The 27,325-nt window shown below is 40.7% G+C and overlaps 2 protein-coding genes across 2 annotated transcripts in view; one reads left to right on the top strand and one right to left on the bottom strand.

Annotated features, from left to right (window-relative positions):
- The window catches only part of WIF1 (WNT inhibitory factor 1), a 69,736-nt gene extending 43,105 nt beyond the window's left edge, over positions 1-26,631 (top strand). Inside the window, exons 4-10 of the mRNA XM_003989002.5 lie at positions 8,820-8,960; positions 10,250-10,345; positions 11,879-11,974; positions 15,933-16,028; positions 21,940-22,035; positions 23,044-23,139; positions 25,754-26,631. Coding sequence (XP_003989051.1) covers positions 8,820-8,960; positions 10,250-10,345; positions 11,879-11,974; positions 15,933-16,028; positions 21,940-22,035; positions 23,044-23,139; positions 25,754-25,875 — 743 coding nt within the window. The 3' untranslated portion in view covers positions 25,876-26,631. The remainder of the gene's footprint in view (positions 1-8,819; positions 8,961-10,249; positions 10,346-11,878; positions 11,975-15,932; positions 16,029-21,939; positions 22,036-23,043; positions 23,140-25,753) is intronic.
- Positions 5,571-6,657, bottom strand: LOC109501642 (60S ribosomal protein L35a-like). The gene has a single exon (XM_045062035.1). It carries the CDS (start codon positions 6,560-6,562, stop codon positions 6,230-6,232), a length of 333 nt encoding a protein of 110 aa, XP_044917970.1. The 5' UTR covers positions 6,563-6,657; the 3' UTR covers positions 5,571-6,229.
- Positions 26,632-27,325: the final 694 nt, after the last annotated feature.

The following is a 27,325-nucleotide window of genomic DNA, read 5'->3' as shown; positions in this document are numbered from 1 at the left end:
TATCACCCTTCCCTGCTAAGAAAATAAAGCATGGGTTATTTGTTTAGAGCTTTCAGCTTGCAAAATAGCACTTCATACATTATCTAATTTGAATTCTGGGAAGGAGTCAAGGCCAGAATTAATGCTCCATTCTACAAATTAGAAAATTCAGGCCTATGAGTTGTTACGGAACCTGGTCTGGATCACCTAGCGGAAGAACCAAGCACTCGGAGATCTTGGAAGGCAGGAGGTTTATTTCACACTGGTGGGCTCAGAGGAGATCACTCTCCTGAGGTCTGAGTCCCCAGCATAAGCATGGAGGACAATTTATAGTCATTTACTTCCACAGTAGTAATTTGGCATGCAAGGCAAGCAAGGCAGGAAGAAGAACCTGGAAGGGGAGTCTTTGAGCGGGGTCTGGAATTCCCCTATCAGCCCTGTCGGCCATCTTATACATAATTTTTTCCCTATCAGAGCCTTCACTGACTTTCCCAAAGTCATATATGAGTAATAAGCAATGGAGCTGAGACTATAGCCCAGGTCTTATAAGACTTTTAGAAAAGTACAGAGATCACTTATGTTAACGTGTTCAAACACATGTTCATTTCCTTCTAGTTTATGAATATATATTTTCCCATGATTGGGATAATATTACATATTTGGTTTTGCACTTTTTTTTTCTTACTATTAACATTTTAACATAAGCATTTTCCCATGTCATTTAGGTTTTTCCAAAAGTCGTTTTTAATGCCCTTATTATCCGTTTTATGAACATCCCCATAATTGGTTTACTCATTCCCTTATTGTGTGTTACTTAGATTGTTTTCAGGGTTTTCATACTAGAAATATCACAATCAACATCCTTTACAAAGTACTAGATGGTCACTGAGCAGAAAACCTGCTCGTCTTATCCCCCATGACTGCCAACACACGGCCGAGCACAGAACAGGCATTCAGAAAATACTTATTGGACTAATGTGTATACCAAAATCTTAGAGCTCATCTCATTATTTTGTTAAAATAAATTCTTAGAAGTACCATTCTTTTAAAAATTTTTTTTCTTTTTTTTTTTTTTTCAACATTTATTTATTTTTGGGACAGAGAGAGACAGAGCATGAACGGGGGAGGGGCAGAGAGAGAGGGAGACACAGAATCAGAAACAGGCTCCAGGCTCTGAGCCATCAGCCCAGAGCCTGACGCGGGGCTCAAACTCACAGACCGCGAGATCGTGACCTGGCTGAAGTCGGACGCTTAACCGACTGCGCCACTCAGGCGCCCCAGAAGTACCATTCTTATGTCAAAGGACATGAACTATGAGCATTTTAAAAGGCTTTTAGAACAAATTGCCAAAATACCACATTAGTTTCCATACAGGCTGTGCCCCTTTGCCCCGGCTAGCAGTGTGGGAGAGTGCCTGGCTCATTGTAACTTCATCAGTATGGGTTATTAATCGCATCAACTATTTTGCTGACTTAAAAAATGAAAAGCGTTTTCTTGGTGTTCTTTTCATTTGTTTTTTTAATTTCAATAGAGGCAGAAGACATTTTCCTGCCTCTATTAGACAATGTAAAATGTCTGTGTACTATGCTCATTTTTATATTTGAAATAATAGTGCTCTTTATTTTCAAAGCTCACTGTATTTTAACTATTTATACTTTATGGCATATTTTTCAATTTATTATTTAGTTTTTTTAAGGTGGCGGTATGCAGAGTCTTTAAAATCCTATGTGGTCAAAACTATTCTTTTCTTTGTCACTTTTTCCTATTACTTTTATGCTTGGAAGGTAACTCTTATTCCAGAGAGCTGGTAAGTGGTAATTTATGATGAGGTTTTTGGGGGGTGATAGTGGGGTTTGCGGGGTCCGGAGCCAGTGGCCAAAGAGAATTCCTGAAGATGTCTTTGGTGCAAAAAAAAGTGATGCTGGGGTGCCTGGGTGGCTCAGTCGGTTAGGCGTCCGACTTTGGCTCAGGTCATGATCTCATGGTTCATGAGTTCGAGTCTCGCGTCGGGCTCTGTACTGACAGCTTGGAGCCTGCTTCGGAATCTAGGACTCCCCCTCTCTCTCTGTCCCCTCCCCAGCTCGTGCTCTGTCTCTGTCTCTCAAAAAATAAATAAACGTTAAAAAAAATTTTTTTAAGGTGATTTTACTGAAGCATGGGGACAGGACCCGTGGGCAGGAAGAGCAGCCCTGGGGCCATGAGGAGAGACTGGTTATATACTACGAGGTTGGGGGAGGTAAAGTCCGGGGGGAAGTTTCCAGGGAGATTTTCATATGCTAAAGAAGACTCCCAAGACAGTGGAGGCCTAGCTATTGTCAAGCTAAGGTGGTTTTCCCTGGAGCAAAACATTAACATTAAGACAGTAGGGAGTTCCTGGAGAAACCTTTTACTCTGCCTGCCTCAAGTATTTGTCAATGGGTTGCAGTCTATAAGGAAATTTAGTTCTACCTGCCATTTCCTTCTGCCTTTGTTTCCCACATCAATTTACACATGCTTCTATTATTTTATCAAAATTTGTTTCGGTAGGAGTAAGAGGCTCTAACCTGAATTATTTTCCTGAGTAATCAGGTTTTCCAGTGCGATAGGGTGAATTGTTTCAAGATCTGCTTTTTATTTCACATTATGTTCTTCTGTACATTGAGTTTTAGAGCTTACTATTTGTGCCAATATTGTCATATTTTTAGTTTTATAATATTTTTAAATAGCTGATATCATAACCCTGTCCTTTAAAAAAATAGTCTTATTTTTCTAGAGGAAAGTTAGATTATCTTTGATATCAAATAAAAATCTCATTAAGGGCTAATATAAATCTATGCAATCATTAGGGAATCGGATACCCTTATAAAGTCCATTTTCAGGTTGCGGTTGTCAACTAGGATCCCTAGGATCACATCCCAGCATTGGAAGAGTTGGGGACTAAATAAGCAGTTTTTCCAATTTCCTGCCATAGGTACCAAGGTGGGTGGAGACAGCAAGAGTGTGAATCTGAGTTTCTCTTGCGTCATCCCGGTGCTGTTGGTATAACCAGCAGTCCTCCCAGAGTATTTACCTCCAATCTAGATGGGTTTGGAGTTCTAGGAATCTCCTGTGAAGGAACGAGGACTTGGATTCTGGAGATAAACTCACCTGAGATTTGTAGCCCCAAGGATAAGGCTATCCCATTCCAGATACATGGATATCGCTATTCCATGCAGATGACATCGCTACTGCTGTCGCATATTACTGCACAGAGACAAGGGCGTTCTTCGAGTACGGCCATTACTCCGCCTCGTGCCACATCTCCTGCTGTTTCTTTCTAGTCAAAGATAATTTTTTTTGTATACAATTTTCTTGATCATAGGTTTTAGTCTTTCTTTTTAGAAGCACTCACGAATGAAACAAATACATAATATATCTCTCAAATGCCATTTTATATTTAAACATTTTTCCTTTGTTGTTCCCTGATTATCAGAAGAATACAGGCTCATTTGTAGAGCACTCAGAACATATTCATTAAATTAATGACACAGTTACACCTATGCAACATCCAATAACTCTTCCATCTCTGGATTTCCAATTTCATGCTTGTATCCTAATTCTTCCCAGTTTTGTTCATCATAGTGTCTAGTAAAAAAAAGTTTACTGAATTTCTACTTCTTAGGATATTGAAACAACCACATTTTGAATATATGATGTGGGAATATTTTAATACTCCACGCTTAGGTAAAACTTTAATTTCTAATAATCTAGAATCCTTATAAATAATAAAATTTAGGGGGGAAAGTGAATGATGCTTTGGAAAAGGTGGGACGAAAAAGAATAAACCTTTTTCTGGGACGAGGTGACTTATGCGAGGTGACTTGTGACTCACGGGCGTGCACACACACACACACACACCCACACACACATATAAACGCAGATGCACCGCATATACAACCCCACCCCCACATACATAAGGTTTTAAAGGCAGATGTAGGATTTGTTTGCAGAAACGCAGGTGCACTAAGTTTATGGGAATTTTAGCCCATTGAAGGGCAGTTATTCATTAGCCTTATTAGCTCAGTCCCCACAGTAGGAGCAGTAAGGGCACCTTGAATTATTAAAAAGTAACCAGATCAGTGTGTCTTTGCTCCTAAACATCCAGGTAGTATTCATTATTCTACTGGTCTATTTTATACCCTCAAGCTGCTAAGTTGTTCTTTTATCCCCCAGACTCCTCTATGCCTGAACATTGCATGGAAAAGAAAACTCTTGATCTTTAACAGTTACGAAGTGCCTGCCTTCTGGCATCTGAAGAAAACAAAAACAGGAAATACAAACTGCAGGCTGGTTCAGTAAAACTGGATAACCAAAAACAGTTTCCATGAAGCCAAGGCTCTGCCTCTTTGAAAACTGTTTCTGTCATACCGTGAAACCAACAAGGCAGGCCTGTTTCTCAACCAAGACTTCCAGGAATTCCATGTCTAGACATTTTGGAATAAGTGCTAATGCAGGAGGGACCATCTTCTTAGTGACCCCAGTCTTTAGCAGAACGTGAAGCCAGGGAAGGTGCTCAGTATTTGGTGAGAGGATGAATGGCTGTCGGCACAGCTTGGCCCACACTGATGACTGTTTGTGTGGTCGCGTATCAGTCTGTGGTCGTGTGGGGCTGAGGATAAGCTCTCGCCCTCTCTCTCGTCTCTTCCCTTGTATGGGCAGCGGCTCCCCTGACTGACCGGAGGCTGAGGGTGTGTGAGCGCCATACTCATGTGAGCGTGGGAGAAGCATGTAATCAGAACGCGTTTGCTGTTTACTTCTGTGTGAGAGTTAGTTTACGTGCAATCAATCAGTTGCACATCAAGGGTGTACTTGGATGCCACGTGAGTTATGTTCAATCTGCTTTAGTTGTTCTGAGTTGTTTTAATTTACCTCGGTTTCGTTATACAGATGTGCTGAAATTCACATCTGGACGAATCTCATCTAGCTTTTGGTAAAAGTAGCTTTCTACTCCTATGCTTGTTGCAAAAACACAACGTAACTTTTACATTTCTATTATTCTTTGGATGTAGAGTCTGCTTTTTCTGCCTTCGAGATCTCTTTTTCTTTGTGTGTGTTTTTCTGCATGCACGCCGTTGATGTCTTATTCTCCGTGTCTCCCACTGTCTGTGGTGAAGTTCTATTTATGTGGAAGTGTGTGCCTGTGTGTATACGGTATCTGGATGTGTCTCCCACAAGGTCTTTGTGTCTGTCAGTGCCTAGCCTGTGACAGACAGTATGCCAAGTGCTGAATTTACAAAAACAGATAAGATACAGTTCTCTTACTGTCTCTGCCCCTCCCCCACTCACACTCTGTCTCTCAAAAATGAATAAATGTTAAAAAATTAAAAAAAAATCATATTAGTCTTACTGCCAAATAAGGAAATTGAGGCCCAAAGGATTTAAACCCACCCTAAATCATTCGGTCATAGCAAGTGCAGTTCTCTCTCAGATCCTTATTTTAAGCATTCGGCACTATTTATGCAGAAGACATTTATGCATCTGTTGTGAAGTTAAAATACAGGCAAATTGAAATTAGATGATAAAGGTCGATACCCAAAGAATCCAGTAGTTGCAGACCCAAAACAAGCACTGAAACTACTTTCAATTCCAATTTAAGTCTCTGGCTTTAAATGTTTAGTGTTTCTTTTTCTGGATTTTTAGGTGATTAAAATGTTACTCTCACAAATTGTCTTCAGACCAAGTCCCTGAAACGTAAATGTCACAAAAGGGAGGAGGTTTTATTTGTCCTGTTCTCTAAAGTATCCCCAGTGCTTGGAATAGTGGCTGGCACGTTAGTAAACGCTCAATATTTGTTAAATGGATAAACTGTATCTTGACTCAAATTTGCAATTAACCACTTAAAGAGAAAAATTCATCTTGAAGACTCAAAAGAAAGTTACTTGTGTTGTGTTTTCCTTGTGGAACTTCTATGGGATTTTGCATCCTTGGTTCTCTTTCCTGGGATTGTTCAGAACCATAGTTTTAAGATGACCACAGGCCAGGGAAACCTCTGCATATTTCTTTACTTTTCATTGACTCAGAGGTCACGTTAGCAGATCGCACACTTTTATGTGAGCACTCCAGACCTTCTAGATCCTCCCCCTGATGACTGGAGCCTGTGAATATGTCATGATTTAAGCATATTTATAAATGGTTTGCTTTTAGCACATTTGAAAATATGTGCAAGCAAGTAATTTGGTTTTTTTTACAAGAGAACAAATCTACACCTTTATGTATTTACTTTTCAGTTAGTTCAAATCCTTGAGGGGTACAGCATCACACAGATTCTGTGGCCAATGGCTTTAGCAGGAAGGTTGCTTCGGAATTTGGCATGAACCATGCCACCGTTTCCATGAGCATGAGTTACTTTTCCCCGGATTCCTCTGGTTTTATTTGGTTTGCCACCAGGAGTCACTGTGTTGTTCTTTGCTTTGTACACATGAGCACATCTCTTGCCTAGACAGAATTCAGTTTCATCTCGAGCATAAACACCTTCAATTTTAAGAAGAGCTGTGTGCTCCCTCTGGGTCCAGAGACCCCGCTTATAGCCAGCAAAAATGGCTTTGGACCACAGCCTTCCAGACATATTTGTCGTTTCAGGAGTCCTGTTCCCAGCAGGCCTCCACGGGTTCCAAGATGGCGGAAAGAGCAAGCAAGTAATTATTTTTAACTGAACTTTCCATACATATAATAAGGCATTTTTGATATTTAATATCCAAAGTGTGTTTTAAAATTTGACAATGATGGGGCACTTGGGTGGCTCAGTCGCTTGAGTGTCCAACTTCGCCCCAGGTTATGATCTGTGGTTCACGAGTTCGAGCCCCATGTCAGGCTCTGTGCTGACAGATCAGAGCCTGGAGCCTGCTTCGGATTCTGTGTCTCCCTCCCTCTTTCTGCCCCTCCCCAGCTCACACTCTGTCTCTCTCTCAAAAATAAAAGCATTAAAAAATTTTTTTTAATTAAAAACAATTAAAAAAATAAATTTGACAATGCTGATAAACAGAAATGAAGATGAATTTACTTACAAGGATCTTCTCTTCCATGCCAAGATTCTGAGAGTTAAAATAAAAGTGAAGCGCCTTTTTTAAAGAATTAAGTGGGCTGCAAAGTGGAGGCTTGAAAAAGGTCCAGGAAAAAGACGCACCTGGAAAATAATAGTTTGGATGATAACACATGGGGAGAAAATTCTAAAAGTTTTATCTTTAACAATCCTTTCAGTTTCTTCTATCTGTTTGTGTCTGAGGGCAATTATTGGCCTACCCATTCGTGTAAAAAATTCATGAGAAAGGTTAACGAAATTTTAGAATTGAACACAATGAAAATGCATTGGAAGAGTAACAATTGAAAGAAATTGCCAGCTCTTTTGCTTCTTTTTGAAATGGAAATCCCTACAATGGATTTTTGTGTTTTGTAAATTGGCATTTTCATGTATAAGATTTCCTCAAACCAAGGCTTTCAGCGGGGACAATTTTACTTTAGAACTGCAGGCACAATTTTGCTTTTCTCTCTCTTTTTAAGTCTATTAAAATGCCCCTATTTCCTTTTTACCATTTAACAGATTAGTTTGCAACGGTCAGATCTCCAGATTCAAGAGAACTGGGAATCCATGTTATTCTGAGAAAGACACAGTAATAAACACTGACGGTGGCAAAGCCTTACGAGGGGCTTTTGAGTGCTGAGCACACTAATAAGATTACAAGGCCAGCTTGTGTGCAGTGCCTTATGGGAGAGCAAGCCAATTTCCAGCTCATGTCTTCTTATACATCTAGGGGAAAGTTTTATGAAAACTCTACAGGGAAAGGATTTTTCTTGGTTTGGTATGATTTCCCCAAGCTTGGCAGTAACCATAAGCTGCTATCTGGAAACAAAAGGAAGTAAAATTTCAAACGTATATTTATAGCAATATTTCTTCCTATATATAAGGAAGAACTAGAGTCTAATGGATCAATTAAATCACTCTTGTCCAGTGGATATGTTATGATAAGCTAGTGGATTTTAGAAATTTACACAGTCAGTCTCTTAGCCAATGACTTGATCCAGTTTCCACCCACTTACTTGTGGGCACTCCCCAATTGGTGGCCTCCTTGCCCTCTCAGTACACCATCATCTTGGCCGCCACTCATTTGCTAAGTCAATATGATACACCCCAAGTGATCATTATACTCCCAAAAAGCAAATGGCTCATTTTTATGAACCTAAATTATTAGGTATAAGTTTGTGAGATTATTTCATCACACCAAACTCTCTTCTAGATCCCAAGATATGGACACATTTTAATATTAGCCTAAGAAAATATTAGCTTCACTAACTCAACCCAGTAACTGGAGTCTAGTCTGCGTTGTAGGATATTTCCAAAGAATATATTTTGTCACTTTCAAGCACACTGAGCTTGAAACTAAAGCTCGTGCGTATATGGGGCTTTATTTTAAAAATTCTGGAATACTGTTTTTAAAGCTCTTTTTTGGATTATATGGAGGCTGATAAAGATGCCCACAAGTTTCTTGCTGGCATCAATCTGTGCTGCCTATTTGCACCTTTAATTTTTAGAGAAAATCTCTTTTTCAAGATAGTACAAGCCCAGACTAGGAACAAAATATCCCCAATTCCATATCAGTAAGGTACATTTTAATGCATTATTCATTCTTTCTCCACCCAGCATGATGTATAAATTCTTTGGAGAATGCTCATACGATCAAATACAATCTCTACTGTGGTGTAGATACAAGAATATGAAATAATGAAATATGAACACGTTTGCTTTGTTCTTTGTCTCTCCTACCAAGATGTCTATATAACTGGAATCAACTAAATAAACTGTTTCTCTATACTTGCTTTTTCTTTAGTTGTTCAGGTTGGTTTCCCATGTCTTGGAAAACAAGATGGAGTGGCAGCTTTTGAAGTGAATGTGATTGTAATGAATTCTGAAGGCAACACCATCCTACAGACACCTCAAAATGCTATCTTCTTTAAAACATGTCAACAAGGTAATCAGTGATCATCATCAAGAAAAGGCTCATAAAACTTGCAGGTGTGATGGGGAAAGAAAGAAAGAAAGAAAGAAAGAAAGAAAGAAAGAAAGAAAGAAAGAAAGAAAGAAAGAAAGAGGAAGGAAGGAAGGAAGGAAGGAAGGAAGGAAGGAAGGAAGGAAGGAAGGAGAGAGATAGGGAAGAAAGAAGGAAGGAGGAAAGGGAGGGGAAGGAGGGAAGGAAAGGAAGGAAGGAAGAAAGGAAGAAAGAAATAAAGAAAGAAAGAAAAGAAAAAAGAAAAGAAAAAGAAAGAAAGGGAGGGAGGGAAGGAAGAGGATAATTTTTTGGTATAATTATAACCACACTAATGGCAGGAGGCTGATAACCACGGGGTCCAGTATAGTACTAAGACAGACTTTCTCTGCTATGATCCCACTCACAATTTTGGGAACTCCAATACCCCTTCAAAAGCCCTCTCTTCTACTTCTCTCCTTCCCCTCTTCCAGCATAATCTTTGGGAGTCCCCAGTCTCATAGCAAGATCACCACTCATTACCAGCAACTACCCCTTGTCAAGGCAATACAACTCTTATCTGCCACAGCTGCCACACGCTTGGTGCGGCTGACTTCTCCAGAGCACAGAGTGCCACCATCACACCAGCAATCTCTGCCAGGCATAGGCACCTCACCCTGATGCCCACTTAAGCATGAAGGCCTAGATTTTTTCCCATCCTGATACAAGCTTTTCCAGCACAGAACTTAAGCTCGAGAGGCTTTCAGTACTCTAAAGATGTACCAAGGGATGTCTGGGTGGCTTAGTCGGTTAAGCATCCAACTCTTAATCTCAGCTCAGGTCTTGATCTCAGAGTCGACAGTTCAAGCCCCACGTTGGGCTCCATGCTGGGCGCGAAGCATACTTTAAAAACATAAGTAAATAAAGATGTACCAAAAGGTCATTCTGCCCTCTGAAAGTGAATATCTTGGGCAATTCCATTCATTTTATTTCAGGGTGAATCTAAGAAGGTACAGTAGATTGATAGGTGGGGACGAAGGCAGAATAACGTTTCCTTTGCCTTTCTCCATGAGCCCCCCGTTATTGTAAGTGGGATTGAGAGAAACAAAATCTTACTTTGATGAGGATTTAGTGAAGGACAAGTGGTACAGAGAGAATGAGGTAGAAGTTATCAGTATTCAGTAGATTATGATAATCAGTGCACGGGGGGAACATCAGCACTAGCCTCTTCATGCCCACAGTTAATTCCCCCAACACAGTTTCAAGGGGTATAACCTTGTTTCTCTTTGGTGAAGCCGAATGCCCAGGAGGGTGCCGAAATGGAGGCTTTTGTAATGAAAGACGCATCTGTGAGTGTCCTGATGGATTCTATGGCCCTCACTGCGAGAAAGGTACAGAACCGACAGAACCCAACTACCCCCACTTGCTTCCTAATGAAATGGGCGTCACACCAGAGCCCCACATGTGCTTTTTTAACATATTCAGAAAAATCGAAATTATTTTTCTGGTCATAGCATAAGGATTGGTAAAATCTTAAAAAGCCACAGAAGAGCAAATGGAAAGTACTTCTAGGAGTGGTTTTCTGTTAAGTCCAATATATGGTGACAGGGGCAGAGAACCTCAGCAGCGTTTCTACATTCTTTGTGGCCACTCCCCCGCCATCTTTAATTCACTATTATATACTTTGGCATAATCCTAAGAAAGTTCTCCTCCACTTAAGTTGGGTTTAACACGCTAATATAATGATTGATTTGACAGTGTCTACTGTAATAAAAAGTACCTTGATTCACAATTAAGTATATACCTGAGTTATGAAGTTGCTATAAGACCAAAAAAAAAAAAAAAAAGAAAATTATTTGTATTGTAAATATATCTATCTCAGTAAAATTACTATTATATGAAAGAGTTAAGCAAGTTGTATTAACCACAGGATGCTTAAATACTAAGGGTTTCTTTGGGGAGAGTAAGCAAAGTCTTTTTCATCTTTGAGACATAAGAATTTTTCTTGTTTGCATATATTTTGGAATTAGAAGATCTAGGAAAGAGGGCAGGGGAAAATATTTAGTCTTAAGAAGGTTACTTCTTAATCAAAGTAATGATTCTAGGCAAATTTTAATCAGGCGTTGAAATGGCACAATTCTAAAATTCTCATCTATTAACTGGTTAAAAAAAAACTGATTTGCAACACATAAATAATGTTAAATATAGCAAGCCTGTGGGGTGCCTGGGTGGCTCAGTTGGTTGAGCCTCCGCCTCTTGATTTTAGCTCAAGTCATGATCCCAAGTGGGATGGAGTCCCACATTGGGCTTCATGCTGAGTGTAGAGTCTGCTTAAGATTCTCTCTCTCTCTCTCTCTCTCTCTCCCCCCGTCTTCCTCTGCCCCTCTCCCCTGCTTGTGCTCTCTCTCTCAAATTAATATATATATATTAATTTGTATTAATATATATATAATATAATATAATAATATATATAATACATTATATTATTATACAATATATATATTATAATAAAATTATAATAATAATATAATACATTAATATGTATATATGTGTATATATATATATATATATATATATATATATATGTCAAAGCTGTATCTCTACAGATTTAGAATCAACCACAAAGATCAAAAATGAAGAGCTGTTGGGGCACCTGTGTGGCTCAGTCTGTTGAGTGTCTGACTCTTGACTTCAGCTCAGGTCTTGATCCCAGGGTCATGGGATAGAGCCCCGAGTCAAGCCCCTGTTGGGCTTTGAGCTGAGCATGGAGCCTGCGTACGATTCTCTCTCTCCCTCTGCCCCTTTCTCTCTCTCTCTCTCTCAAATAAAATTTCTAAATTGTAGAGCTGTTGTATTAATGATATTTCCAAAATGGCCCTTTTCAAAACCCCATTTGACCTTAATCGGAGCTCTCTCTCTATTAGCCCTTTGCACACCACGGTGTATGAACGGCGGGCTCTGTGTCACTCCTGGGTTCTGCATCTGCCCACCTGGATTCTATGGAGTCAATTGTGATAAAGGTAACAGTTTCTTTTTAAGAACAAGGTTCTTTTTACTTTCTAAATGTGCAGTTAAAAGGAATATATTTAATATATTATCACTCTACATAATAGCTCTGTAAATAGAGTGTAACACTTTGTTGGCTTCTGTAACAACTTTAACCCCAAATTCTAGTGTCGTTCCACACAGAAGTTTGTTTTCACTCCCAGAATGCTCCAGTGCAGGAAGCCCTTCTCCATGCTGTGATTCTGGGGCCTAGGTACCTGACATCAGTGGTCCTCCCTACAGCTTTGGAGCTCTCTGAAACCAGCCAGTGAGCAGAGGTGACTGATGTAGGCACTTCTTTTTTTAAAAAAAAAAAAAAAAAAAAAAAAAGCTCTGTCCCAGAAGTGATCCACAAAACTTCCCCATCTATTCCATGGAGAGGTATGAGCCCTCACGGTCCTACCAGAGTGCTGGTCCCAGATGCAGCCTGGAGAAATGTCATCCCTGGCTGGACAACTGTCTCCCACGGACGACTTTATGGGAGAGGAGTGTGGATTTTGTGAACACGTAGCTTTCTCTGCCATATGGGGTTTTGGTATGTCCTAAATAAATTCTATGGGTGAGCTTCTAAGACTGAAATGAAACAGCCTGCTCCCCATTTCCTGACCTAGAAGCCCACTGACCCCCAATTTAAGGACCTGCTCACAGATGACATCCCTGAGAGATGGTTTTCCCTTTGCCTATGATGCAGCATCATAGCCAGTTTTTCTCCCAGAAAGTGGGTTCAAACTTGGCTGTAAAATATTGAATGATCCATAGACTTTACAAGATACCTGTCTGTTTTGCCCAGGTCACATATTTTATGGGAAAAAAAAGTTAATAATGTCATACAAAGTGTATGTCATGAAATTATCCTGGTGTCAAAAAGGCTAATTGCATGAGTGGAGTGCTATTTTTTAAAATAAATATATGCCGTGAAGTAAGAAGATGTGCCTTTTTGAGAAGTGTCTCTTGAGTGATAATACAGTTGGCACCAGTTAAGATGGGGTGGCTCAGCCAGTTAAGCTTCCATCCACTCAGGTCATGATTTCACGGTTCCTGAGCTCAAGCCCCGCATCAGGCTCTGTGCGCTCCGTGCAGAGCCCGCCCCACTCACACTCACTCTCTCTCTCTCTCAGAAATAAATGAACGTTAAAAAAAAAAAAAAAAAGGATGGAAATAAACAGATTTTTTCAAAAGAAGGACAAGCTAAAGGAAGAATCCCTCAGCATGAGTCAGAATAATAATTTACTTTATACCCAACAGCTTCCTGAGATGTGGAACATTGTATCTATTTCATTCTCAGATGGGCAAAACGAGGTTTACAGAGCTTCAGTCTCTTGGCCCAAACTCACATCTTCTATCCCACCATGTTGCCCCTCAGGCTACCTGTTTCGGGTCCCTGCTCCTCCACAAGTACCTCTGTGTCTAGGCTGATAACTTGGTCTCTCTGTGGGTCATACTTTTCCCGTCTCTAAAATAGGAATTAAATGGGCTGGTCCCCCAGCCCCAAAGCTAATTGAGAGAGCATGTGAGACTATCTCTGCTTTTTATTTTTAAGCGATCCCAAACTGGAGTATTGGATTTAACACTATGTCGAAGTTTGTATTCACAAAGATTAAGCTCTGATGACGTGATAAGAACAGCTAGTGAGTTAAAAAAAAAAAAAAAAAAAAAAAAAAAACAAAAAAACTATTTTATTTGTCTAAATTTAGCATTCAGCATCTCTGCTAATTCAAAATTAAATTCCTCTTGTCACAAAACGATTGGGAAATAACAGCAAATCCTTCAGAGATCTGGATGGAGCACTCCTGTATGAACAGGTTTAAAGACACCAGTTGGGAGGCCTGCTTACTTAGATGTGGCTGTTCTTGGTGTAGTTTGCACAATGGAGAATTAACTGCAGTGTTTTTCTGATGCTATAGAGTCACAAACACTGCGTGGTCACTGTTGAAGGAACATATGTGTATTCCAATATGTTTTACATTTTGTAATATTTTACCTTTCAGATGAAAGATTTTCCCTACTTGTTAGACTCCAGTACTTATTATTATTATTATTATTATTATTATTATTATTATTATCATCATTATCATTATCATTATTCTTTTGGAAAGTCTGTTGAAATTCCACTTGGTCTCACTGGAGATCGGGGAATATTAAAAAAGAGTGGTTTTTACTACCTCAACAAAAAGATGCATTTATCATCCAGGAGGGAGTATAGAGCTTCTGAAAAACAGTTTAATTACTGGCACGGAGCTAGACCTTTGCACAACGTATTTGAAGAAACATGAAAGATTAACTTTCATTGGCTCTTGGGACATCTGTTGCAAACTTTAGGAAATGAGTAGTTAAGCACTGGCCCAGCATACCCTCAGCCCCAGTGAAAGTTACTTGGTGTCTCTGATTCCTAGTCAAGAATCATTGACTATCAAGAGAAGGTTGTAAAATATTATACAAATACTAACAGAGTGGCCAGATTCTTTAACTGGCTTTGTCATTATCCCATAACTTCCAATTAAGCTCACAGGTTCATTGCATTCTATTTGTTAGTAAGGGATAGTGCCCAGTCAGCTCTGGCCAAGCAGGCCCTGATCCTGATGTTTTCTCTTCTCTTGTTCCCCAGGAGAAACAGGGACAAATGGGGAGACAGAGTCACGCTCGCAAACCTGACAATACTAGCAGCAAGTAGCAAGGAGAAAGCCCAAAGAGCTGGTTGTCCTAAATCCTAAATTCTGTACCCAAATGCTGCTGTTCCCTTGTGCATCAGGAGGCTGGATTTTGCCAAAGCGAGTACAGCATTGTCTTTAGATGGGAGATACTTATGATTTTAAACAAAAAGTTTTATCCTCTAAGAAGCATGATATTTGCAGAACATGCTGATTGGCCTTTTTTTCCACAAAGAAAGCATACACATAACTTTTGGATCTCCTTTCTGATTTTCCTACTGGAAGCTTCCTTCAGCTTTTGTTCATCTGTAGCCCACTTTGGCCTGTTCCATATAGGACAAGAACAAATTGGCCATATAACTGGAATTGCTGAGAATCCAAGCTCTGATTTTAATGTCCTTTATAGAATGAGCCAACGTGTCTATTTTTAGATACTTGTTCTCCCTTGTCCCCATTTCTGTCTTCCCTCTATTTTAGGTTCCAGTGAGCAGTGAAATTCCAGACGTTGACATGATGAGAGGGTTTAGGATGAATCACAAACAGTATGACTTTTACCTGGAAAACCTAGTTACTTGGACTCCCACGATAATCTGTCCAACTGGGTGCTGCCACTTGCCCACCTATAGGGTCTCATGAGGACTGACAGGCTGTCCTTTCCCGAATACCAGGACTCCTTCCTCCAAATGATATAAAAGTTAATTATTTTTTTTAAAAAAATCCCTATTATATAAGATGAATCTCTGAATTCATATTCTGAAAAGGAAAAAAGTTGCTTTCTTTTTTGCCAGATCCTAGTACTTATGGCCTGTCTCCCTTTTATCTATTCCAAAGCAAGTTTTCTCCTTTTTCCGTCTTCTTTTAGCTTAAAAAATACTTCGGGGAGTTTATAGTGTTTCTTTTCTTAAGGGCACAGATATTTACAAGAAAATTAAAAAGATAATTTTTTTAAAAAGTTTACACACCATGCCTTTTTTCTCCAAGATATAAGCCCCTGGGGGAGGATCATATATAATGTGTGTTTTCTCCTCTTAACTTGTTGGAATCTGCAAATGGTTCAGCGATTGGTTACAATTCTTGGATTTGCAAAGCCACTTACTTGATTAAATAAGCAAAACATGCTCTATATCTTGATTGATGAAGTATCACATGAGTGTTTATGTAAAAAAAAAAAAAAAAAGCAGATGCCCCAGAAGTATCACCTAAATTTAAGTGAAGTTGGATTTTTTTTTTTTTTTAAAGATTTAGCCCACTGTCTAATGCAATACCCTGTTTTCCATTCTGATAGCAAACTGCTCAACTACCTGCTTTAATGGAGGGACCTGTTTCTACCCTGGAAAGTGTATTTGCCCTCCAGGACTAGAGGGGGAACAGTGTGAAATCAGTGAGTATTGACCTTCTGCATTCTCTTTTTTTCTGGGGGGAGCTTCAAAACCCCATCCAACCCTATCATCTAATCAGTGAGGAAGCTGAAGCCCAGAGACCATGAAGAGCTTACCTAAGGGCTCAGGCCAGTGGTTCCTTCTCACTAGATTTAGCCACCATTCACTTAGGCTAAAGGTGGGGGACTGGGGGGGGGGCAGAGGGTGCCATAGCTTAGCTCAGATGACTCACAGCAAATACTCTGATGCTGTCTCATCTGGGCTTGGGTTGTTTGGCATGTTGCATTGCTTCTTTTTAGTGAGTTTGTCCCCTTCTCATTGTGCAGAGCCATAGTTTCAGCCTGGAAATGTAGACCAGAGTTTTGGGACAGGTGAATGTGTTTATGTGCCTGCAGGCATAGAGTTTCTTCCCTGCCATTCACTGCCACATTTCTTGAATCAGACTGAGCCCATTATCCCACCTAAGAGAAAAGGACAAGTTCAAGAAAAAGGGGAAAAGGGTGCGCAGCAATAAAAAAGAACAAACTAATAGCATACACAACATGAATGCATCTCATCGATGTTAACTAAAGGAACGAGGTACAAAAAAGTGCATACCGCACGATTCCATTTTTATGAAGTTTAAGAACAGGCAAAATTAATGGATGATAGTAGAAACCAGGATAGTGCTCAGGGGCAGAAAGGAACTTTATGGGCTGCCAAAAATGCTCAATATCTTGACTGATGAAGTATCACTTGAGTGTTTATTTATGTAAAAAAAAATAGTTGAGCTGTAAACTTTAGATCAATGCAGTTATGCCTTCACTATGTGTTTGTCATGCTTCAGTACAAAGGAAGAAAAATGTAAGGGTGGAATGTGGTAGATAATCATTGTTTTCAGAATCAGGATATCAAACTGCTTATCCTCCTGGCTCTGCCCCCTGCCGGCCTTGCAACCCTCAGCAAATCACTGAAGCTCTCTGAAACTCAGAAAGGAGCCAACGGCACCCTAGATTGCTTTAGGATCCAGAAAAGAGATGACACCAGCACTCCCCGTTCAGGAAGGAGCAAAAGGAACATGAGCATGTCTGCTACGGGTGCCGTGTCCCTGCTTTTCTGGAAGCTCTGGAATATGGCATTTTCATTTCCAGCTGTATCATATCTGTAAAATACTGCTGGTTAGTACATCCATGGTTTCTGAAGTTGCAGTAGGCTCAAAATTAAATAATATTGACTTGCAATTTTGACTTTCAAGCTCTAATTTGTTTGTGAGTTTCTGTACTTTAGTGAGTAGTAGATGAAGTAACCGCTTTTTTATAGAGTTCAAACGAAATACCTCTGAAGTTTCCATAGAACATGTAATGGATTGTCAGGATGTGGTTTCTGTTCTTATTAATTACCCTGCCCTGATAAAGGTATCTCTGAACTAACTCCCCTCAAATTTCTTTTTCCATACTTGCTCTCAGACTCCACATACTTAGTTAGATCATATTTAGGAATCTTTGTTCATGGGCTCATTTCTCTTTATGTAAATACCCTTTCATGCTCTTGGGTTTACGACCTTTCCATTGGCAGAGACAATGATTTCTATTTGTTCCCCCCCCGCCAACTGCACCTGAAATGTAGGCCTTTGAAAGCTCCTGATTATCCTTATCACAAGTTATGCTCAAACCCTTCTAGGAAGTGTCCTGTTTCTATTATAAGAACCAAGAAAATATGGAAATAGGTCTTGACTTGATAAGTGCCTCTAGTATAGTAGAGACAAAGAGTTGAATTATGAATTCTTATTTTTAAATTGAGTTATAATTCACATACCATAAAATCCACCATTTAAAAATATGCAATTCAGTATATTCATGAAATTGTACAGCATCGCTTCTGTCTCATTCTAGAATATGTCATCACCCACAGAAGAAACCCAGTACCCATGAGCAGTGACTCCCTATTTCCCTTTCCCCAAGATACTGGAAGCTACCAGTCTACTTTCTGTCTCTTAAGATTTTCCTATTCTGGACATTTCATATAATAGAATCACACAATATATGTCCTTTTATGGCCAACTTCTTTCACTTAGCATGATGTTTTTGAGGTTCATCCATGTTGTGGAATGTATCATTACTTCCTTTTGATTGCTGAACAGTATTCCATTACATATATATGTCTGTGTATGTATATATGTATATGTGTGTTTGTATATATATACACACACACACACACACACACACTATTCTTACACTATTCTTTTTTAAAATTTTTTTTAACGTTTATTTATTTTTGAGACAGAGAGAGAGACAGAGCATGAACGGGGGAGGAGCAGAGAGAGAGGGAGACACAGAATCAGAAGCAGGCTCCAGGCTCTGAGCCATCCGCCCAGAGCCCGATGCAGGGCTCGAACTCACAGACCGCGAGATCGCGAGATCGTGACCTGAGCTGAAGTCGGACGCTTAACCGACTGAGCCACCCAGGCGCCCCTACACATACACTATTCTGATGTAATTTATATTTTCGTTTCCCCTGACCTCTGTCAGGACCGATATCGTCTCAAACTTCACTTTGACTTAATTTGAGATACTCTTGCCAATTAACTAATAACATCATAGTTAGAAATATCTGGATGTACATAGTATACATTTGGTTTATCTTGTTATTTAAGGTTCATAGATATCCCAAGAATCTTCAGTGAACTTTCAGGTAAAAAGTTTAGGGGCGCCTGGGTGCCTCAGTTGGTTAAGTGTCTGACTTCCACTCAGGTCATGATCTCACGGTCCGTGGGTTCGAGCCCCACATCAGGCTCTGTGCTGACAGCTCAGAGCCTGGAGCCCATTTCAGATTCTGTGTCTCCCTCTCTCTCTGCCCCTCCCCTGTTCATGCTCTGTCTCTCTCTGTCTCAAAAATAAATAAACGTTAAAAAAAATTTTTTTTAAAAAGTTTACATGAATTATTTATACTATATTATAAATGGTTTTTAAAATAACTTAATGGGTTCTTATTATCATAAAAATCCTCTGTATAAAATTTTCCTTATAAAAAATTTAGAATACTGAATAAAACAATTCAAAATCACCCATAATCCTAAGACCCAGTGATGATAGTTGTTGACACTTATCATAAACCATTTTAATCTGTTTTCTACGTGAAGCAGAGCTCCAGTTTTAAATTATCCTGCAATCTGATGGGCAGAGGAAGTTTAATGTCCTTATTTTGTCAATCCCTAGCTCATTGTTCTCACTGGTCTCATCCACTAGTTATAATAAGAACGCTGATTAAACAGTCAAATCTGTTTGTCTTCAGGCAATGCTTAGTCTGTTTTAGGTAAAAATGTGGTGTCATCTTTCAAGTTGACTCACTTTCCCCACTGTCTAATGGATAGAATCTCTTGCAAAAATACTTTCAGGAAAAGGAAGTCGATATTAAAGACACTTACAGGATTCTGAATTTTAAAACGATCACGCCTTCGTGAGATTCATAAGATTTGGCTTCATAAGATTTGATTTGGAATGGCCTTCAGACAGCCATCTGCAGTCACATTTCTACTGTGTGATAACCAGGAGAGAATGTCCTTCTTCCTGGCTGTGGTGAACCTGAGGACCCTCCCTTCCCTCTGACCAAGAAAATAAAAATACCCAGGGAGTCAGTGAAAAGTCTCTCTCTGCCACTCATTCTCTGTGATATCCCTGTCTACCAAATTCACCTTTCATTGAATGTGAGGAAATTTGGGCTCACCCAGTATTTCATAATAAGTACTATCTTTTGTGCCACATAATTATTGCCCCACATCTTGTTTATTTGAAAAACCCAAGTGCATGACAGAGTACCATGCTATCCAATTTTGTGCGTATGATGGGGTCAGATGCTTCATGGATACAAATGAAAATTCAGAATTCGGTATTCTTTTCCTTTAGGTAAGAGTTGGGATCTTGACCACATGGTAAATGCTATTCTTTGTATACAAACCTAGCCAAAAGGACCCTTTATATTTTTAATGGTTAGTGCAAAGGTGGTATTCTATGATTAAGGTTATTTTAATGCCTGTTTCTAGAACATCCCTGTGTCAGAAAAACCTGTAGATATAATGGCATTCCAGGTTTTCAAGAGACTCTAACATATCAATATTATGTCTATATTGTCTCCACTAAATGCTGCTTTGACCAACCTATACATGAAGAAGGTCCTTTCGGGTAAGTTAAAAGAGAAGCAAAATAATTTGCACATGGAACTCATGTGTCTCAAACAGCGCTTGCCAGTAAATCATATTGTAGCTCACTTCCTTCAAAGCTTCATTTGGCCATAAAAAGAACAACTTAGAGAATAAAAGTGTGTTATTTTAGGATAAAAGTTTCATTTCTTCTCCTTATGTGCTGAGGCTTTTGTAATGAGTATTCTGCTAAAATGTAGAAAATAAAAAAGAACAACAATTAAAAAAAAATCCAAACTCCTCCAGTACCACAGTCTAATGGCTGTTTTCTCTCTTTGGAACATCATTACGCCAGTCAGCTCCGGGTGAGCAATCCTTTTCCTTCTACTTCTTCAAAACATTCAGCCTTAGGATGGCAAATTCTAGATTGCAGAGGGAGAATAAATAGCTTCTGGAGTAAGAAAGAAGACAACCATTATGTAATTTTTACATCTAAGGCCCTATCCCAGCTCTAAAATCCTGTATCTAAAGAGCTGTGAACACATTAGCAATTCTCATTTGGTCCTAAGATCAAAGAAAGAGTGATGTATCATTAGGATCTAAGACATTCCAGAAAAATGCACAGGTGTGGTATCAGGCCCCTTTGGTGCCCTATCTCATATCGTTCTCAGCCAGCCTCTTACTCCAGTTACTGCTATGACAACCTGTTTTGCACAGGCATAACCTGATTGCCCCTCCTCTTTTTTTTTTTTTTTTTTTGTTTATTTTGTTTATTTTGAGAGAGAGAGCAGGGGAGGGGCAGAGAGAGGGAGAGAGAATCCCAAGCAGTCTCCATGCTGTCAGTGAGGAGCCCAACGTGGGGCTCCAACTCACAAACCTTGAGATCTGACCTGAGCCAAAATCAAGAGTCGGCCGCTTAACCGACTGAGCCACCCAGGCGCCTCAGGTTGCATCCTGTCTTAGCTGCTCCACACTTCTCCTGCTTTCTACCCAGAGACTCCTCTGAGTTTTAAAAAATCAGTGTGCACTCACATAGTGACACATTGGAAGTGTGAGGAAGCTATCCCATCAGGTGACCCTCGGCCAGTGGGAGACAATGAAGAAATGCTCCCCTCTCCCTTCTTAAAAGTGACTTGAGGGTACAGTCTCCACGGCTCCTCAGAAGGACCCAGCAGGATGGAGCCTGGTCCAGGATAGAGCCGCGGTGATGGCCACCCTGCAAATATACTTTTGTGCTGGCTTTCCCTCCTTCCATTTTTCATTCTCCCTGTCCCCCCATCCCGGTTTCCTAGGGTTACTTCACCAAAGACACTCTCTGCCTGCAAGCCAGCCCTGCTCTCTGGGGAATCCTAGGCGGAGAAAGATCCTGTCAGGTACAGGTGCAGGCCTGCTTGCGGAAAGAGCGACATTCAAAGTCTGAGCTCCGAGGAAAGATCATTTAGAGGTTAATTCGTATCTTAACTTTTACTTTATCTTAAATTACAAGTGTTTATGAATCAGAAGTTTATTCCGTTTATAAACAAGTAATATTAATACATTTATAGAAATATAAATGTGTGGGCAACACATTTACCGTCGAAGATCTAAGTTAGAAATCCTAAGTAATAACACTAGCCTGTTTGTTCCAAGGAATGAAACTCAAACGGTCTCAAAGCCAGAGTAGGTCGGAAACAAGTGGGAATCGCTGCCATTTAAAAAGCAGTTATCTTCTCAAAGCCCTGCCCTTCCTTTGTAAAATGTGATGACCTCTGAACGAAGCACTGAGTTCCTTGCCTGTTTGCATCCTTCTCTTGTTTCAGGCAAATGCCCGCAACCCTGCCGAAATGGAGGTAAATGCATTGGTAAAAGCAAATGTAAGTGCTCCAAAGGTTACCAAGGAGACCTCTGTTCAAAGCGTAAGTACCCATACACAGAATCAGCCTGGCTTGGGGGAGCTCTTCCTACATCTTCACCCACTGCATGTTGCCTCGGCATTACGATTAACCTCTGTTCACTGACATATATGTTCCCTTTACCTAGAAGAAAAACACTGTATGAAATCCATGCGTGTAAAAAAACAACAACAACAACAAAAACCAGACATATTCACACACAAGCAACTGAACTTTTTAACTATTTGGCGTTTTCTTAAGGAAAATAAACTTCCATTCCAGCAGTTTCAAGGTCCTACTGAGCATCTTTCGTGAATGAGAAGCATCAAGATTAGTTTAAGATCTCTGTCGGGACTTAATTTTATTTATTTATTTATTTATTTATTTATTTATTTATTTATTTATTTATTTATTTGAGAGAGGGAGGGAGGGAGAGAGAGAGAGAGAGAGAGCATGCATGTGTGAGCCTGGGCAGAGAGAGAGAGAGAATCTTAGGCTCCACGCTCAGTACGGACGCTGACACGGGGCTCAATCCCATGACCCTGAGATCATGACCCGAGCCAAAATCAAGAATCAAAGGTTTGACTGAGACACACAGGCACTTCAGGACTGTTTCAAAAAGTCCCAGACTGACTTAGAGCTGGAGATTGGCTTAGGGAAAATAAAAAGCAACAGGGGATGAAACCCAAACTAACACATTCTAAAGAACTACAAGAGGAGTGCCTGGGTGGCTCAGTCAGTTAAGTGGGATCTCAGGTCGCGATCTCCCGGCTCATGGGTTCTAGCCCCACATCAGGCTCTGGGCTGACAGCTTGGAGCTGGGAGCCTGCTTCAGATTCTGCGTCTCCCTCCCCTCTCTCCCTCTGCCCCTCCCTTGCAAGTGCTCTCTTTTTTTTTCTCTCTCTCTCTCTTTCTCTCAAAAATAAATTTAAAAATTAAAAAAAAAAAAAGAACTGCAAGAAAAGCAGCTGTGTGATTCTGTGGAACAACGAAAGCTCAGGAAACGCTCTTTTTTGTCTCCTCTGATTCTAGCTGTCTGTGAGCCTGGCTGCGGTACACATGGAACTTGCCATGAACCCAACAAATGTCAGTGTCAAGAAGGCTGGCACGGAAGACACTGCAATAAAAGTGAGTGGGAGCCTTCTGAAGAGGGCTTCTGAACTAGCTGTATAGATAATAAGCCACTGGCCCATTTTAGACACAAAATGAAACGGGCTAAATTCAACTATTTCATTTTGATTGATATCTTCCCTGTTGGAAGCAGGAATCCAGGCATCGGAGAGATGCCAGTGAACAGAGAGACAATGCCCTGCCTGGCGGAGCCCAGGTTCTAGTGGGAGGGACAGTTAGCAAGTGAACAAAATAAACAACGTGGCTGCCACCCATCTGGCGGTTGGCACTCAGTCTCCTAAGCGTGGGCCCGCTGTCCACTTTTCCTCGGAGGGAAGGAAGGCTTCGGTCATACCACATCCTTCAATAGCAGAAGCCCACATTGGGCCTGTCATATCGGGTCTCCAAACTAATGGGCACAAATTGAACAGATCATTTCCACCTCAGATGTTTTCCTAGATCCACGGTGTCCAGAGGGTGGTGCATGTAGCCCAGTGAGTACAGAAATGATCAGCTAGGCTGAGGGAAAATATCTAAGCATGTTATATGTAAGTATATGTATACATCTCAATCCAAAGCCTCTGATTTTTGTGCATATTTTATAATGTTCACATTATATTATTATGATGTATATCTAATACATCTACATGCAGGTATACACGTTTGTTTGTTTGTTTGTTTCTTTGTTTGTTTTAGGTGGGTTGGTGTCTAGTCGAGGTTACACTAAGCCATTGATTTGAGCCTTTTTCACTCACTGAGCTGATGGTATGGTAGATTGAATTGGCTTCAGATGGGCATAGCTTAACAAAACTTGCAGCTTCTCTGGAAAATAGTCCTTTCCCCAGGTGGTAATGGTTGAATGGTATGTCCTGTGCTGGGACATACTTGGCGGAAGGCTTTTTTGAACTAAAAGAGACCTGTAGAAAACTAACCATTTCTGGAGACCTTTTGGGAAAGAGTAAACAAACTCCTTTTAGGGGCCCTTAACTCGGGATACAAACCCTAAGGTTTGTCCCCAAATCAAAGTAGCTTTCAAGATGTCCTCGGGCCTAGGGATGAGCTGAGGTCACACACTGTACCTCCCAGGCCTCAGTTACAAAGATCTTCTGAGACCCCACATTTGGGGCTTGGTGACCAAGAGTGATGGCCAGAGAGTAGAGGGGCCCCGTTCCTGCTGATACACCCATCACTCCTCCAGAAAGAAGGCAAGTTAGGAGGCCTCAGGTGGCATCGGAGGCCTCAGGTGGCATTGGTGAGCAATTCTCACAGGTCTGCCAGCCCCAGACATCCTCATTCATTGACCCGGTGCTGAGAGTGTTGTCATTTTGTCATCAACTACGTGGCTCCCTCAGATCAAGGCATTGCATCAAGAAGATGCCCTGGTGCTTGACTAAGATGCAAATGTGTTTTCTGGGAGAGGCCACCCAGCCATTTGGTACATTAGCTTAGAGAATTGGGCTGGAAGAATGAGGTTTATTTTGACCAGGGGGTGGTGACTAGGAAGCTCTGAGGCACAGAGTTCTGCTGGGAACAGATTCCCAGCGAGGTGACACTTTGGGAGGTCCTGGGCACCCAGACATGTTATTGGGGAGGAGGACACTGGAGACAGACTTCCCGGCTGAGGCTCGCCCCCTGCCAGCAGGGAGGTTCGGGCTTCATGGGTGGCGGGGAGAGCAGCAGGGTAGGGATTTACTCCAGCGCGTTGTTGGCTCACGTTCTGGCTGTTCCATGAGCTACTAGCCTACATACTGACAATTCAAAGAAACACATTCAGGAACAAAGTATTCTGTTCTCAGTAGTTATTTAATGGCATGCTTGCATTTAAAAACCACAGGGAACAAACGGAATGCCAAACTCGACTCTAATGCCCAGGAAGATGGTGGGAGATTTTTAAAATGTGATTGCTGTCTTGGATCCGTTTTAGAAAATCAGTAGAAATGAGTCAGTGCCCCAGGCACCTCCAGAGGTTCACAACCAGGAGGAAGGGAGGCCCGAAGCTATGTTACTCGGTGTTACAGTTCACTTACAAGTGAGCTGGAAATGCACACAGATGCCCACCTTGACTGAAACTGACAAATCCCCATTGATAAGGAGTCAGTTCAAACCTTAACCCTTCTCTAAAATGTATCATAGAAGCCCTTACTTCTTACCCAAATCCTATTTTATGTAAGTGCAATAGCCACACTTGATTGTGTGATTGATACGAACAGTGGGGGTGTTCTGGATCAATTTAATCGAGGCTGGTTTTGCAATGCGGTGAAAATAATCAAATCCTCTGCAGAAGCATCCCTGCTTTCGGGACCTCAGTGCTAAATCCCTACCAGCCCTTGGGTGGAGAAAATCATTCAGTCACATTCATCCAAACTTTGATCAAGAGTTTCTGCATGGCCAAAACACATAGTGAATCAGAGCTTCAATGGAAGCCAGATTGGATGGTTCCTAAAATGGGTTTCTTTTTTAACAGAGACCCTGAACCTGTAACATCTCTTCATTCAGGTGGCTTTTTGTGGTGATTGTGGTCTTTCACTCTGGGATGAAAAGGGAAAATGGATTTCATTTGAATGGTTAATAATGAATCTGAAGAGCCCGTTTTTGTAGTTTCTTTTCTTTTAAGCTGTGAATAATTTTACAGGGTACGGAGCCAGCCTCATGCATGCCCTGAGGCCAGCAGGCGCCCGGCTCAGGCAGCACACGCCTTCACTTAAAAAGGCCGAGGGGAGGCAGGATCCACCTGAATCCAATTACATCTGGTGAACTCCGACATCTGAAACGTTTTAAGTTACACCAAGTTCATAGCCTTTGTTAACCTTTCATGTGTTGAATGTTCAAATAATGTTCATTACAGTTAAGAAAACTGGCCTGAATTTTATTAGCTTCATTATAAATCACTGAGCTGATATTTACTCTTCCTTTTAAGTTTTCTAAGTACGTCTGTAGAGTGATGGCATAGATTTTCTTGTTTCAGTGTTTTGGGACAGATTTGATGTTATGTCAGTGGATCAGGTTAAAACTGTGTCTTTTCAGTTGTGTAGCTGGCAAATTATTTCCAAAATTGCAATGCATTCACAGTGTCAAGGGGCTGGGGAACACTGAAGAAGATACGTGGAACAAAAAGGCATAAATCACAGTGTTTGGATGAAGCACTTAATTGTGTTGAAGTTACCACATTTCTAGTGTTATTGTCAGGTATTTAGACATTTGTCACATTTTTAAAATTCCCCTTGGTTTGTAAACTCTCAACACAATATATTTTGACCTTACCATGATTCCAGAGAATTCACTAGAAAGAAAGAAAGAAAGAACGAAAGAACGAAAGAAAGAGAAGAAAGAACACTGTGGCAGTGGCATTTAACAATATAATATATGTAAACACAATAAAATAGGGAATATAATGTATGGACTTTTGGCATTGGCTTGAAGCAATATAATATATTGTAAACAAAACACAGCTCTTACGTAATAAACATTTTATACTGTTTGTATAAAATAAAGGTGCTGCTTTAGTTTTCAGAGGGTTGTATGGAGTGGTCTTTGCACGTGCTATCTTGCGGAAATAAAGTTGGTTGCAGTGAGTGGTAGTGAACACTCTGTAGTTATCAGGAAAAAGAGAAGATGTTCGCATCTCTGACCCTGCCCTGCTCCCCAGGCGCGCCCCTCCCTCCCAGCTCTCTGCCTTGGCTCTAGCCACACCGCATTACACCTTGGGCACTGCCTGCGACCTTCCTGTGTATGTCAGCTCCCGTGTAGTTGACATTTCTTTCTTTTTTTTTCAATATATGAAATTTATTGTCAAATTGGTTTCCATACAACACCCAGTGCTCATCCCAAAAGGTGCCCTCCTCGATACCCATCACCCACCCTCCCCTCCCTCCCACCCCCAGTTGACATTTCTTTCAAGAAGTCTTCTCTAACTAGAATGTGTTAAATTTCCCTTCAGTAGGAGACTTTCTAAGACTTTCTAAATTTTTTTTTAAACGTTTATTTATTTTTGACACAGAGAGAGACAGAGCATGAATGGGGGAGGGTCAGAGAGAGGGAGACACAGAATCCGAAACAGGCTCCAGGCTCTGAGCTGTCAGCACAGAGCCCGACGCGGGGCTCGAACTCACAAACCACGAGATCATGACCTGAGCTGAAGTCGGCCGCTTAACCGACTGAGCCACCCAGGCGCCCCTCTAAGACTTTCTAAACGTGTCAGGATGTT

Source organism: Felis catus, chromosome B4 (genome assembly GCF_018350175.1).
Source record: "Felis catus isolate Fca126 chromosome B4, F.catus_Fca126_mat1.0, whole genome shotgun sequence".
NCBI classification, from domain to species: Eukaryota; Metazoa; Chordata; class Mammalia; order Carnivora; family Felidae; genus Felis; species Felis catus.
This window is presented reverse-complemented; position numbering and strand designations above follow the sequence as displayed.